Source organism: Protobothrops mucrosquamatus, unplaced genomic scaffold, assembly GCF_001527695.2.
Source record: "Protobothrops mucrosquamatus isolate PMUCROS unplaced genomic scaffold, P.Mucros_1.0 scaffold2056, whole genome shotgun sequence".
Taxonomy (NCBI): Eukaryota; Metazoa; Chordata; class Lepidosauria; order Squamata; family Viperidae; genus Protobothrops; species Protobothrops mucrosquamatus.
The window spans coordinates 82,893-98,602 of NW_015388161.1; the positions used below are offsets into that span (position 1 = coordinate 82,893).

Consider the following 15,710-nt stretch of genomic DNA (forward strand, 5'->3'; position numbering starts at 1 on the left):
CTTACTTGTTTCGAATGTTGTTGACATAATTGATGATCTGAGCTGGGATTCCTTGCAGAATAATATTTTTGAAACTCTTCCGGTCAACAACTTTTCCTTCGTGACCGTCAATCACTACTACTTGAATGCCTTCTTCAGAAAGATAGAATGACTTGCCATCAACCTACAGAAAAGGAAAAAGCGATCCTTAATATCCTCCAAGAATGGAGGTTTGGAAACAAATGGCTGCTTGTTCTGAATGTTTTTTTTTGATGCTTCATTTTGGGTTTATGTGGACTGCGTACAGAATTCTAAATTGAACCCAAGACGAACATCCTTATATAAAAATAAACTGGCAAGTTAATAAGTGTTTTTTTTAAAAAAAAAATGGGGAGCAATCACTTACTGAGATGTAGGCAAAGTCATCCTTGAGATGATAATATTTGGTTTTGTAGCTGTCTATCTTCAGTTCTACAAAACGATCCTTCTTGTTCTATTTGATTTTAAAATGAAAGAAAATGGCGTTTACATCTGATCTTCAAGGATTTTCTAAACAAACTTGGAATATTGGAATCAGATCTGCACAATGTATGGCCTTATTCTGAAGGCCTCACAGGCAAGATTCCAATTTGCTTTCCTTCCGTGGTATAAAATTAGAAACTTTGACCCAGGTGGAAGATGATAAAATAGACTGAAAAATATTATTAACACTACAAAACTAAAGCTAAACAAGAGAAAATCCTCTTGACTTAGATGATCCAAGACTGGAGTTTGGTTCTATAACTGTATTCACATGTTATGCTGAACCACAAACTGGTTATATGGTTTCAGCCTGCATGGTTAGTTCCTGAGTCAGTGGCTTGGGCGGACTGGAACGTTTTATTAATTGAGCAAACAAGTATTAAATTAACCATGGCTAAAGGATATTGAGTAAATACAGAATATGTCAGATAGGATCCCCTGTCAGTAAACCTCTTCTCTGCCAACATATGAAGAAAGTTTCTCTACTGAAGCCAACAACACTAAGAGAGACTCAAACCCAAGCCTCCAGGCTTAACATATTCTGAAGCTTTCACTAGAGCAGGGGTCTTCAAACTTGGCCCTTTTATGACTTGTGGACTTCAACTCCCAGAATTCCTCAGCCAGCGTGGCACGCTAGCTGAGGAATTCTGGGAGTTGAAGTCCACAAGTCATAAAAGGGCCAAGCTTGAAGACCCCTGCCCTAGAGTCAAAACAAAGCCTTGAAAATCCAGGAGAGAGATTCCCCTAAGGAAATTACACACAAGTAAATCAGTAAATCAGTGTGTACCATGTGTGCACTGGGCAGTTTTTTGGGCATTGGCACGTCCACTGTTGGCTTCTCAGCATATTTTGGATAAGCTAAAACTTCACAGTCACTGGTACCAGTTTGCTTAGGGATATTGGCTTTGATCCTGATGCGTTCACAGCCTCGGGTGGAACAGAAAGCAAATGGCTCCTTCTCATGCTGAGCTTTCAGCTTGAGAAATAACAACCTATTAAAAGAAGAAAAAAAATGAAGAAGGTGAGAGTTGTAGAGCCATGATTAAGGCCGTGATATAGTCATAATAATCGAAATAGGGCACAACTCTTCCTGCCAGTGGCCAAGATGTAACTCCACAGGGACTGTCCAGTGGAGATGCACACCTTTTTTCCTTCTACCTGAAGCCGGTATCCATAAGGATTAGGATGGATTCTTTCCTTTGGGCCAGGTGGGACTGCAAGGGAGAGGCCTCTAAGATTTTAAACCAAACGCTCTTCCTGTTTGTGCGAGTTCCTGTTCTCTTTTAGACTCTGGGAAAGTGTGAAAAACAGCTCTCTCTCTCCATGTTCTCATGAACATTTTTAAAAAACCAATGAAGGTAGATGCAACAAATGTATTGTCCCGTGGAATGACGTGGTTAAGACTGCTGTGTGACAAAGCTGCAAGGCCACATGTGGTATTGTTTTTCTGGTTGAGAATGTTCCCATCAAAAAAGGATGCCAATGGGCAGGATTTGAACAAAGAAGAAATCATAAGGATGGCTTAGATTGTCATGCACTCAAATGCAATCAGAAATATCTCTTTCTATCCCAAGCCCAGGAAAATTTGAGAATACTTGTTAACTCCTTACCCAGTGTCTTCATCCCAGTAGTAATAGCCTTTGGTAGGATATCGATATTCAAGTCTGTCCATTTGAAAAGCTGGATAGAACACCCCAGTTTTGTAGGTTTTCTTTAAAAGGCGATTGTGAATATCTGAGAGAATGGAAAATGTTGTCCCTTTAGGATAACAAAATCCAACTTGGATCCAGTCATTCCTAAATAAAGAAAAGGAAAATAAGCATTACTAAAAACAAAAAGCTCAACCCCAAATCTCATGACTATGACTTTTCTGGAACATGCCACAAGCCAAGTCAAATATTTAGCTTTTTAAAAAAGTGATTCTTTCCATGCTGGCTTAAATGCTTAGATGCCGGTGCTTAACTAGTTCCAAAATGATTTAAAGATCCATTAAAGTCATATGGAACAGTTCTCCAGTGGTAGGTCTTTGGCTCTGAGTAAAGAAGAAGATTTTAATTTAATTGATCATTAAATTATGATTGCTTTGCCTCTCTTCTGCAAGAACTTAGAATATTGAGATGATGGTGAAACTTAGAATGAAATTTTTGAAATTACGATGTCAGAGTTAGAAAATGATAATGTGTTGTGTTTCCTTAGATCAGGGGTCCTGAACCCCCAGGGCTGCAGCCCCCTGCCAGACCGTGGAAACAGCTGGCAAGTGTGTGCCCACGTGCAGCTTTACTCGCACCCACAGTGGGCAGATGAGTATGTGCGTGCAGCTCCCTTTGTGTGAGTGGCGCCACTTACACAAATGAAGCTGCATGCACGCACACTCATCCTCCACTTGCGCAGAACGTTCCCTTCTCCCCAACGGTCCACAAATCCCGAAATGTTGGAGGCCACTGCCCTAAATGATGGGCATTAAAAGTTCAGAAAGGTTTTTTTTTTTTGCATGCTTGCATGCTCACTTATTGAAATTGATGAGCCAGATAGCTAATTCCTCAGGAGCTGCCTTGTCCCAATGGATGGTGTAGCCTTTCTGCAGAGTGATCACAGGCTGGTATTGTTGATAATGGGTACTTTTGCTCAGAGCGCCTTCTAAATACAAGGGGTGCGTGTAGAAGTCATTTTTGATGATTTTCATCTTCAGATTGGATGATTTATATGCTTGGATGTACACCTGTTCGGGAAAGAAAAGAGAAAGCCCTTGATAGTATATTTAATTATAGTACATTTAATTAGAATGAAGTATGGCATGCTAATTCTGCCAACGGTCAGCAGTTCGGTCCTGACCGGCTCAAGGTTGACTCAGCCTACCATCCTTACGAGGTGAGTAAAATGAGGACCCAGATTGTTGGGGGCAATATGCTGACTCTGTAAACCGCTTAGAGAGGGCTATAATAATAATAATAAAGTTGGAAGGGACCTTGGAGGTCATCTAGTCCAACCCCCTGCTCAGGCAGGAAACCCTATACCATTTCAGACAAATGGCTGTCCAGTCTCTTCTTAAAAACTTCCAGTATTGGAGCATTCACCGCTTCTGGAGGCAGGTTGTTCCACTGGTTAATTGTTCTAACTGTCAGGAAGTTTCTCCTTAGTTCTAGGTTGCTTCTCTCCTTGATTAGTTTCCATCCGTTGCTTCTTGTCCTGCCCTCAGGTGCCTTGGAAAATAGCTTGACTCCCTCTTCTTTGTGGCAGCCTCTGAGATATTGGAATACTGCTATCATATCCCCCCTTGTCCTTCTCTTCATTAAACTAGACATACCCAATTCCAGCAGCCTTTCCTTATATGCTTTGGCCTCCAGTCCCCTGATCATCTTTGTTGCTCTTCTCTGTCCTCTTTCTAGAGTCTCAACATCTTTTTTACATTGTGGTGACCAAAACTGGATGCAGTATTCCAAGTGTGGCCTTACTAAGGCATTGTAAAGTGGTATTAATACTTCACGTGATCTTGATTCTATCCCTCTGTTAATGCAGCACTATAAAGCACTATGAAGCGGTACATAGATCTAAATGCTATTGCTATTTATTCCCAGGGGTTTTTAAATTCCTGCCTTCAATAAGGACTTTCTGTCCATCTCTATCTTTCAGGCCAATGGCATTGTTTTTTTTTTTTTAAGCTATTTAAGTCTTTCATGTTGCGTGAAATTTGGCTTCCCATTCAGCTATCAATGCATGGAAGAAACGAAGCCTCATAGAAGGCTGTAATTGAGTTTACTGGTTTTTTTAAAAAAACTTCTAGGAATGGGGCTTGGTGGAAAAAGCTTCATTTTACTAGTTCTGTTATATCTTTGGGTTCCTATTAGATTGCAAATAGCCCATAAATTCAATTTTCACCCTGTCCTAGGCATGGCAGGGAACCGAGAAACCAACAGCCCTCCAAATCTGTTGTGCCCACCACCATCCCTACTACCTGTGCGTAGCGTCCACTACAGATGGATCCTCTCCAGTCTGGAACTTCGATGCAGTCTCGATGCTTAATGAGCCAATTGTCCTCCTTGATAAGGTATGATCCAGGATATTCTGACACAGAGCCATCGACATCATGGAAAACTGATGTTTTATCGCCATCCATGTCCAACCCATTGAACCAAGGTCCAGGTTCCCCAAAGAAAACTCTAGAGGAAATCTACAAGTGAGGACAGAGACCTACGGCTTAGTAAACGTTTGAGGAGGAACACAACATGCTCCCCACATGATGACCTCTGAATATATATGTTCATGGTTCTTCTCCCAATAATGGAATAGGTGTTCATCACTTATTTATTTAGACCAGGGATAGTCAACCTTGGCTCTTTTATGACTCATGGATTTCAACTCCCAGAATTCCTGAGCCACCTGTGCTGGCTCAGGAATTCTGGGAGTTGAAGTCCACGAGTCATAAAAGAGCCAAGGTTGACTACCCCTGATTTAGACATTTTAATTGAAAAGTGTGATCATGTGACCCTGGGATGCCAAGGGCCATTTTGATCATGTGGCCATGGGCATGTTGCAATGCTTGTGTGAGGACAAGTCATAAATCACTTTTTTCAGTGCCATTTTAACTTTGAACGGTCACCAGATGAACAGGTATAAGTTGAAGACAAAGATAAATCCCTAAAATGGGATTATGCTGGCATCAACAACAAGATCACTATAAACATAGCCAAAACCAACTTGTAGATCCTTTATCTGAAGCTAAATCCAAACTCAGCTCAACGCACCAATGGCAAACGTACAGAGAGGAAATTCTGTCATTGGGGCAGAATTTCCTTTGCAAATTCTGCTGGAACTCGACTCTGCCTCCAAGATTTGTTCTTGGCACAATCCTTCAATCCATCAATCTACCCTGAAGGCAAACTCACCGGGACATCTTCGAAGAACAAATTTGTGACGTTGTTGTTGGGACAACTTTGCCAGGCATTGTTCAGGCGGAAAGCCAGAGCACTGGTATGTCGGCCTTCTAGTGCAGCAAATTTTCGGAAAGTGCAATTCTGAACATTGATTGGCCCATCGTAGAACTGAATGCCTCTGATTGGGAAGTTCCTGAAATGCATTGGTGAAAGATGTGCATTAGGTTCTAAGGGATTGCCAAAAAGCACAAGTGCACTGAGGTAAAAAAGATGTTGAGACTCTAGAAAGAGTAGAGAGAGGAGCAACAAAGATGATTAGGGGACTGGAGGCTAAAGCATATAAGGAACGGTTGCTGGAATTGGGTATGTCCAGTTTAATGAAGAGAAGGACGAGGGGGGACATGATAGCAGTGTTCCAATATCTCAGGGGCTGCCATAAAGAAGAGGGGGTCAAGCTATTTTACAAAGCACCTGGAGGCAGGACAAGAAGCAACGGGTGGAAACTAAGCAAGGAGAGAAGCAACCTAGAACTAAGGAGAAATTTCCTGACATTCAGAACAATTAACCAATGGAACATCCTGCCTCCAGAAGTGGTGAATGCTCCAACACTGGAAGACTGGACAGCCATTTGTCCGAAATGGTATAGGGTTTCCTGCCTGAGCAGGGGGTTGGACTAGATGACCTCCAAGATCCCTTCCAACTTTATTATTATTATTATTATTATTATTATTATTATTATTATTATTATTATTATTATTATTATTATTATTATTATTATTATTATTATTATTATTATATCGGAATCTCAAGTGTGTTATCAGTAGCTGTTCATTGTAGAAGAGCAGAACAAGGATATGTCTTTTTTCATTTATGGTCTCTTCAGTGGCAGGTTTAGAAAAAAAGAAAGAATAGAATTAAATTCTATACTGGTTTGGAAACTTGAACCCAACAAGAAAATTTCCAGAGAGAAACTCACTGTCCAATGGGCAAAGTCCGTCCACCGTGGTCTAATCCTCCAGGTCCCCAGATGTTGTTGTCCATTGTTTCGGTCCCTGTATTTCCACTTTCACCAACAAAAAGGCTATTTTTAATTTCTTGTTTTGATCCGTCATCGTGCGGGAAAGTTCCACCACTAGGAGAGATCAAAATGGCTGGTCAGCCTGGCTTCTTGGGCCAACTCCAGCTTTTGTGTAACTGCAAGAGGTGAAAAACTCTGAACAGGAACCAAGAATGCTTACCTTGCCAGAGTGAGGCCAATGCCGTTGTCAGCAAACCTACAAAAAAGAGAGAGCATTCCTGAGTTAATCTGGAAAACTGGATTCCCGTCTGTGCTTAATGACATTATTAGTTAGGCTATTCAGTTTGCTTGGTTCTCAATAACATTCCCCCATTGTTGCAGTGAAAAAAAATCATGATATCTTAGAGTAAACAGGCTTATTTGAATATTCAAGGGTGCAGAAGGAAAACTCATTATAAAGAGGGTTTACAATCTGAATCTATGTGTTATTCAGAAGTCCTGGTTCTCCCAATATGGTGCTAGATTATGAAGCATCAAGGTGTAAACAAGACCACTATTTCTTTCACTGCACTTCTCAACCAGTATTAAACATAACAGGAGCTGTAAACCTTAGAGAACTCAATAAAGATATTCCTTTAATAACACCCGGATTTTGCAATTCACCTACCCCAGTGGTTCTCAACCTTTTTAATGCCGTGACCCCAACCGGTCGTAAGTCGAGGACTAAACCGGTCATAAGTCGAGGACTAAACCGGTCGTAAGTCGAGGACTACCCAACTGGTCGTAAGTCGAGGACTTTCCCTGCCCAGGAGCGCCGCGCATGCATGGTTCCGCCCCCTGCGCCGGCCGAGGCGTAGCTGGCAAGCAGCAGAGACGCAGCAGGGCGACCACCAGCTGGCCCAGCCCAAGGGAGGTAAGGCACCCGCCAGAAAAGGGGGAAAAAATGGCGGACAAAAAAAATGGTGGACAAAAAAAATGGTGGACAGCCTTGCTTGGCGACCCCCATGAAATGGTCAATCGACCCCAAATGGGGTCCCGACCCACAGGTTGAGAACCACTGACCTACCCCCAGATCATTTTGATGAAATCTTTCTGTTGGACCTTCATAACCAGTCCTTTATATTCTTGCAAAACTGTGGCTCTGATCCTCAAGTTATTTATTCTGAAGTCACCCCAGAAAGTTGAGTGACAATTACAGAGCATGAAGTACAATAAAATTTCCTTCAAGGCAAGGTTCACTCCTGGTGACTGCCTAGACAAGTCTCTACTCTTTTCTTGGCAAGATTTCAGAAGCCATTGCCTTCTTCCTAGAGCTGAGCAAGAGTGACTGGCTCAATGTCACCCACCTGGTTTTTCTTCCTAAAGTGGGACTAGAATTCATGGTCTCGCAGTTTTGAGCCCAGCACCTTAATCACTACACCAAAAAGGCACGTTACAGTCTAACTTAGCTGCAGGATTTCCCGGTGTCTCCATCTATGTACTATTCAGGTTCAATCCTGCTTATTTTTTAGACCAGAAAGTGGGTCTCAATTTAATTTTAGGGGGAAAAAAAACATTGTGGGATAGAAAGATGGGAGAACCCCCTAAAATTATTAAATTAACTTAAATTAAAACCACTGCATTAAAAGAGCAAGCAAGTGATATTCCTCCTCTAAAGCAAATTACTCTTGCTTTCCATGAAAAATCATGTCAATTGCAATATACTTTAGCATACACAGTGTTGCTCTGGTATAGTAACAAATATTAAAAACAGCTAGATCCCTACAGCTATAAAAATACCTAAGTTATGAAACCTGGAAACTTATTTGAACTTGGCCTGGATAAACACTGCCAAAAACTTAACAAGCTGGAAAAAAAAAACTTTCTGGGATTTGAAAAAAAAAGAAAAAGAGATGAGATATTCAAATTGATTGTTAATATACAATTACAAGGGGTGTTTGGGTGAAAGGAAACCCCGAAGGCTAAAAGAAAGAGAAACAAGTATATGATACTTCCTATTCTGGTGAGCCTTCACTGCCTTGTGGCACATTTATATGTATTAAATCTATATTCGACTAAAAGTCTCGTTGTCATGATTTTTAACTGGGTGAAACAGTGCATCATAGGGCAACAATTTGAGCCAAGGTATCTCAAATGGGCTAATTGACAGAATGTGTCTAACATCCAGGACCTATGACTACCAAGGGAATGAAATTTGAGAAAATTGTGGCTGCTTTCATGCTACTGGCTGCTACTGTGCTGCTGGGCTGATGCTGTGGTCACATGATCAAAGTTCCATGACAGTTTCTTAGCCAGTCTCATAATCCTTTGTTCTCTCTCTCTCTCTCTCACTTGGCAGCAGCCACTAACCTGCTTGTTGGGAAGGGAAGGGAAGGAGATTCCCGATGCTCCTTGCCAGATTCCCAACAAGGAAACTCAATGGGGAAGCCATCAGGAAGTCAGAAGTCACTCCTACTTCCACAGCATTTTTTTCGCCGCCTTTGAGGCCTTTGAACTATGGTGCTGGAGAAGACTCCTGCGAGTCCCCTGGAATGCAAGGCAATCAAACCGGTCAGTCCTAGAGGAGATCAACCTTGACTGCTTTTTAGAAGGCCAGATCCTGAAGTTGAAACTCAAGTACTTTGGCCACCTAATGAGAAGGAAGGACTCACTGGAGAAGGGCCTAATGCTGGGAAAGATGGAGGGCAAGAGAAGAAGCGGACGACAGAGAATGAAGGGGCTGGATGGAGTCACTGAAGCAGTAGGCCTGAGCTTAAATGGACTCCAGAAGATGGTAGAGGACAGGAAGGCCTGGAGGAACATTGTCCATGGGATCGCGATGGGTCGGACACGACTTCGCAACTAACAACAACAACAACATTCAGCTAAAGAAATATCTCTGAAACAATGACTCAACAAGGCACTGGTTGCCCAGTAGCAATTAAAATTAACTACGCAGCATCATCTTGCACTGTGGTTTGAAGCTGGAGTAAATAAAGCTCCTTGCTCCAAGGAAGTTACTAATCTAAAGGTTAACAAAAAGGAGAATCTGCCTTTTGTGATTTGAAAGCAAAGGCAAGATAAAGAGGATAAGCAAAGTTTGGGACTATTTTAATGCTAAATGTGTATTATGCATTTAAGCTAGTTTTAATAGGATTTATGTCTATAAATGTTCATGGAACTATCAAGACAGGGCGGCTTGGAGTTGTGGTTAGGTGCTAAAGTAAAAACCAGGAGATTTTGAGTTCTAGTGCTTTCTTAGACATTAAAGCCAGTCAGACTAATGTCACTCTCTCAGGCCAACCCATTTTCACAAACTTGGGTTTGTGGGGAAAATAGGACACAGGAGCATTAGGTACACTATTCTGTGCACTGTCTATAAAAGAAAGGTGGGATGTACGTCTAAGAATGAATAAAAAATTAAGAGCTGCGTGGAGAGGGAACACAACTCAGAGGACACCCTGTGTAAAAGCCTGGAGGCCAATCCTTGGCATTTGCAATTGAAAACAAACAAGCAAACACCAGCTACAGGTGATGAGAAAAACCTCTCCAAGAACCACGGAAAGTTACTGCCAGATGTAACTGCCAAGACTGAGTAGGATGGACAAACAGTAAGGCCTATTTTAAGGCGACTTGTTAGTTCTCTGTGGCAGCAGTATCCCCAAATTCCCAGAATCTTTTTCGTTATAAGAATTACACTGAAAGATACGTGTCATCCTGTAATTGTACCATCTAGAAGTATTTTTAGAGTGAACTCTTTTTGGAAGAAAGGGAGGGAGAGACCCTGATCAAATAATATAAGAGTACGCCCTTCAAAGAACAAATAATGATGATCCAAGGCCTGGAGGCTAAAACATACGAAGAACGGCTGCGGGACTTGGGTTTGGCTAGTCTAAAGAAAAGAAGAAATAGGGGAGACATGATAGCAGTGCTCCAGTATCTGAGGGGCTGCCACAAGGCAGAGGGGGTCACATTATTCACCAAAGCACCAGAGGGAAGTACGAGAAACAATGGTTGGAAACTGATCAAGGAGAGAAGCAACCTGGAATTAAGGAGAAACTTCCTGACAATGAGGACAATCAACCAGTGGAACAGCTTACCCCCCGAAATCGTGGGCGCTCCATCATTGGAGATTTTAAGAAGAGACTAGACAGTCACCTGTCTGAGACAGTATAGGTTCTCCTGCTTGAGCAGGGGGCTGGACTAGAAGACCTCCAAGGTCCCTTCTATTCTATTCTATATAGTATTCTATTCTATTCTATTCTATTCTATTCTACAATCTGTCATATTCTATTCTATTCTATTCTATTCTATTCTATTCTATTCTATTCTATTCTATTCTATTCTATTCTATTCTATTCTATTCTATTCTATTCCCAGCATCAAGTGCTTTCATTTAGTTTCTTTTTCAGCAATTGCTATTAAAACTAGCTTTGGATTTCTGTAGATTGATGGACAATTACAATCAGAAATGTTACTAACCAATATTCATGTTAATCCCTGCTTATCTGAGATAGTGCTTGGCTGTGTGTACAGGTAGACCTCAACTTACGACCACGACTGAGCCCAAAATTTATGTTGCTAAGTGAGAAATTTGTTAAGTGAGTTTTGCCCTCTGGCTGAGGAATTCTGGGAATTGAAGTTCACCAGTCATAAAAGGGCCAAGTTGGAAGATCCCTGGACCAGAAGAAGGAGAAGGAAAAAAATGCAGGCTTTGTTCTCAAGATACCAACAGACTGAAGCTCAGAAGCAAAACAACAGTCACGTGTTTTGCAGAGTTGTATTGCCAAGCTCAGATTTCTGCAACAGGATCTGATCCAGGTGTGCTAGGACTACGCAGCCAGCCAGTGGTTGGGACTTCTAACAAATGCAGACTTAACACATTTGGAAGATATTAGATTGGGGAAGGTTAAGCTACCAATTTGCCACAGTAACCACAAACACCTGGTGGAATGGATGGAGTCAGCACAGCCATTGTTTGTTGAAGAGGAGGGCAATTTCCTGTGTCAAATAACCACACCAGAGTTGCTTGCACTCCTTGGCTTCCACAGCAGGCGAGTAGCAACCTGGAAATTGGGGGTGACTCCAGGTCAAGTGGAATCTCACTAAGACAAGAAATCTTGGAGGGTCAGCTTTGAGTGGAGCTGTGTTAAAACTTAAAAACAATATGAATGTTTCTGCTTAAAGCAGGGGTCACAGAAACATAGGGCTGGAAGGGACCTTGGAGGTCTTCTAGTCCACCCACTGCCCAAGGCAGGAGACCATATTGCATCTTGGATAAATCTGATTGCAAAGGGTTCAACCAAAGTCATCATGGCCACTGCAAACCCGGAAACTGCCCCCTTTTTGATGGAAGCAAACTAGGGTGGGGCTTCAATGCCAGCATCTTTTTTTTTTTTACCAGCCCCCCCTCCCATAGAAAACCCTGGAATGAGGATTGGTTAATGGACTGGAGAATTAAAATCTTCAAGACCTAATCCCAGACATCTGATTTTGCTGGAGCCTGCCCAGAGTCCCTGTGGACTGGGGCAGGCTACGAAAATTGTAAATAAATGTTAAAAATAAACACGTAATTGCTTAATCCGGCATTCTCAGAAAGCAAAAATAAGGAAATTGCCTTCCATCTGTACGAGACTTTCGCGCTGAGCATTGTTTACCCATTCTTTCGCCAAGGAACACTGTCTTATGTCTACTTCCCTGGGCCTGGAATTCTGAGCAATCCTTTGCGACCACATGAAATGAAAGCACCAGACCGGCTGCTTATGTTTTTGCTTTCAAGGAAAGAAGAGTCTGTTTAAAACTCTTTCGCGGCGGCATATTGTAAAAAGGGTGCCTGCACATCTGACGTGCAGAACCAAACACACACGATGCACCGACACAGGCTTCGCAGAATTTGCAAAAACGAGGGGCCTGTTGCCTTGCTGATTTTCATTTCCACCTAAATCTCAGCCAGTTGAAAGGCTTTGGGAAAGGAGACTAAATCCAATCCGGCTTCTGCAAAAACTGAAGAGAGGTAAGACTCACTGGCAATCGTCCAACCACACATCTCCTCCTCTCAACCATGCTCCGTGGTCCTGGTTCTTGTAAGCGATAAAACGCTGAATTAGAGCCGGCTCTCTGGGCTTCAAAGGGTCAGCATCCTTGTGTGGGCTGTACCTGGAATTGCAAGAGGCAAAAAGGGGGATCAGTGACCCCAGATCTCTGAGGAAACACCTTGAGGTCGGCTGCTTTGATATCAGCCCGTCACAAGTTCCTGCATCCAAGTCAAGCTTCTAGTTCTCATTAGAGAACTTCAAGGATCGGGAGATGCATGAGAGAGAGAGAGAGACAGAGAGACAGAGACAGACAGAGACAGAGAAAATCGGCATTTTTGAAGATGATTAGAAAACTTACAGGGAATGAGAACTTAAGACAGAGACTTAGAGTAGGAAAGGTGTTCCCAGGTCATAAAGTTTCATAGCTTGGCAGGTCAGATCCTCTTTGCCAGACTCAGAAAAGAGTCCAGATCCATGCAAAATTTCCCATGGATATGAACAACTATCACTCCAAACCAAAGGCCACCGAAATCAGTTTACCTTCCAGAAATCAGAGTCAGGATTGGCCGTTTGTCTTTGGCTGATGCTGGCGTTGTTTTAACTCCGTTGTCAATTATCATTCCAGCCTGGGGAGAAGGAAGGAAGGCAGCTGGTAAGCAATAGCTACTCTAATACATTCTTAGAGGTTGGGGAAAGTATGCATCTTTTTTTGGGGGGGGGTGGTCTACAATATCAACCTCAGGGAAAAAAAAAGATGCCTTATCTGGTGCAAAATGGATTGCACTCCCTTTTAGTTTCATAAATCATTAGATTTCATGATTCCATTCTATTTCTATTTCTATTTCTATTTCTATTTCTATTTCTATTTCTATTTTTATTTCTATTTCTATTTCTATTTCTATTTCTATTTCTATTTCTATTTCTATTTCTATTTCTATTTCTATTTCTATTCTGCATTCTCTTCTGTTCCATTCCATTCCATTCCACTCCACTCCGTTCTATACATTATAATTCTATTCTATTCTATTCTATTCTATTCTATTCTATTCTATTAATTCTCTATTCTTCATTCTTCATTCTATTCTATTCTATTCTATTCTATTCTATTCTATTCTATTCTATTCTATTCTATTCTATTCTATTCTATTCTAATTCTAATTCTATTCTATTCTTTTCTATTCTATTCTAATTCTATTCTATTCTATTCTATTCTATTCTATTCTATTCTATTCTATTCCATTCTATTCCATTCCATTCCATTCCATTCCACTCCACTCCATCACCCATCTCAAATTCATGACTCTGAGAGATTGTTTTTTTTTAATCTCTCTACTTGGAGCACAAGGTAAAAAAACAGAATCTGCACATTTTCTTCTTTGTTTAAAGACAGCAGGAAAGTTTGCCACTGATTTCACGGGAGCGCGAACAGTGACCAATAACAGCTTTTCTATTTCAGAAATTGGAAGGGGGAAAAGAAAATGCAGTTTTTGTGTGTTTTCATGGCAGGTGGACTTACTCGGTAATTGGAGTGGGCTCGATTATTATAAAACGAGCCCATTGGAATGTGCTCCGAATAGCCAGGTGGGTACATTCCGACAGAAAGTCCTGTTGGTACGTGATGCAAAACAAACCAAAATCCTGTTTCCTGCAAAGAAAAACAACAGTTTCAGACTAAGACAGAACTGGGTTACATAAGGTATTATGTAAAAAAGGAAAATCTAATTTATTTTTCTCTCTGTCTCTCTGTCTCTGTCTCTGTCTGTCTCTCTGTCTCTCTGTCTCTCTGTCTCTCTGTCTCTATCTATCTATCTATCTATCTATCTATCTATCTATCTATCTATCTATCTATCTATCTATCTATCTATCTATCTATCTATCTCTATCTCTATTTCTCTGTATCTCTCTCTGTGTGTATCTCTCTCTCTCTTTCTCTATCTATCTATCTATCTATCTATCTATCTATCTATCTATCTCTATCTCTATATATCTATATAAAATTTATTGGCCACCCATCTTACCATTCGGTAACTCTGGGCAGCTTACAATTACATCCAGGTTAAAACATTTAAAAGTTTTTTTTTTTTTAGATAGAAAGTGACCGCATATGACAGCCAGTAAGAAGTAATGGTTAAGATGTTGGACTAGGAGTGGGAAGAGCTGTGCTCTAATCCTCCCCTGGGCTTGGAAGCTGGGTAGACAAAGAAGGACACAGATCCATTGGAAAGGAAAAGGAGGACATACTAACTGTTTAACTTTCTTGGTATCTGCGACAAAAAACAGAGAGAAAAACAACAAAAACTAGCATGTGTTGATCTAGTTGTTCGTGTCTGACAGTCTGCATGGTCTAAGTAATTAAAGCTTCCTAGGGGATCAAAGACCACAATTCTGTGTGACATACAATTCTGCACCTGCTTCCTTTCTATCCCCTCTACAAGAGAAGGACATTTCGCCCTCTTTGTGTACATTATTCCATTCTCTCCTTGGCATCGTTGTGCACGAGAATTCCCATCAGCTACTTAACAAATTGCAGTTTCAGGCTCGCTTCTCCTACAGGAGTCCTCCAATAGCAAAAAGAGTTATATCAAAATAACATCAAAGGGGTTCCTTTGAAGCCTATTACTCTCCCACTCTCTCTTGGATCCTTCAATCTCAAACAAAGATTCAATAAGATCAGCTGCTTTGGGGAAGCTCTTGGTTACAATTATGCATAAATCACTGCTCTGGACTCTCAAATGGAAAATGTGCTGAAAAAAAAAAGTGATGTGCACAGAAACCTCTTTGAGGAATGCTTTTCAGGAAATCTAATTCTCCCACACACTAAAAATAATACTTTTTATGTGTGTTTAGAGTGCGATCAATTTTAATTTAAGAATGGGCTGGTCTCTCGCAGTTATTTAGGAAACAAGAGGGTTATTTTACACAAATGGTTTGCAGATTGGCTGACAGGTTAGCAAGGTTTTGTTCCCAACCCAAGTTGGATGAAAGAATCACATCCCGCTAGGCAGGCCCAAATGGCAGAGCCACTTTTGTACCCATCGGAAAACTTTTGCCTTGAGAGCGAAAATCATCCTACTCACTTCGGATCCTGCCGCTGCGCAGTTTATGAGGTTGTTGTGTGGGTTTGCCAGCCAGAAAGTTGAGACGGCACTGTTGGATAAGAAAACCAAGTATGAGAAAGCAAAACAGTTGCTTGACAGTGAGATGGGCAGCCTATAAATTTAATAAATAAATAAATAAATAAATAAAATAAAACCCAAACATTTTCCCAATGTCAGGTCTGCAGAGGAGATGCATGCTTAGGGATCA

The 15,710-nt window shown here is 41.3% G+C and overlaps 1 protein-coding gene across 1 annotated transcript in view; it reads right to left on the bottom strand.

The window, feature by feature from the left end:
• CEMIP (cell migration inducing hyaluronidase 1) overlaps nucleotides 1-15,710 on the bottom strand; it is a gene marked incomplete at its 5' end in the record, with an annotated part of 56,228 nt that overhangs the window by 1,892 nt on the left and 38,626 nt on the right. Inside the window, 13 exons of the mRNA XM_029285668.1 lie at nucleotides 6-163; nucleotides 386-472; nucleotides 1,289-1,493; nucleotides 2,112-2,297; nucleotides 3,009-3,220; nucleotides 4,454-4,669; nucleotides 5,385-5,565; nucleotides 6,349-6,504; nucleotides 6,611-6,646; nucleotides 12,394-12,525; nucleotides 12,945-13,030; nucleotides 13,921-14,049; nucleotides 15,482-15,551. Coding sequence (XP_029141501.1) covers nucleotides 6-163; nucleotides 386-472; nucleotides 1,289-1,493; nucleotides 2,112-2,297; nucleotides 3,009-3,220; nucleotides 4,454-4,669; nucleotides 5,385-5,565; nucleotides 6,349-6,504; nucleotides 6,611-6,646; nucleotides 12,394-12,525; nucleotides 12,945-13,030; nucleotides 13,921-14,049; nucleotides 15,482-15,551 — 1,854 coding nt within the window. The remainder of the gene's footprint in view (nucleotides 1-5; nucleotides 164-385; nucleotides 473-1,288; nucleotides 1,494-2,111; nucleotides 2,298-3,008; nucleotides 3,221-4,453; nucleotides 4,670-5,384; nucleotides 5,566-6,348; nucleotides 6,505-6,610; nucleotides 6,647-12,393; nucleotides 12,526-12,944; nucleotides 13,031-13,920; nucleotides 14,050-15,481; nucleotides 15,552-15,710) is intronic.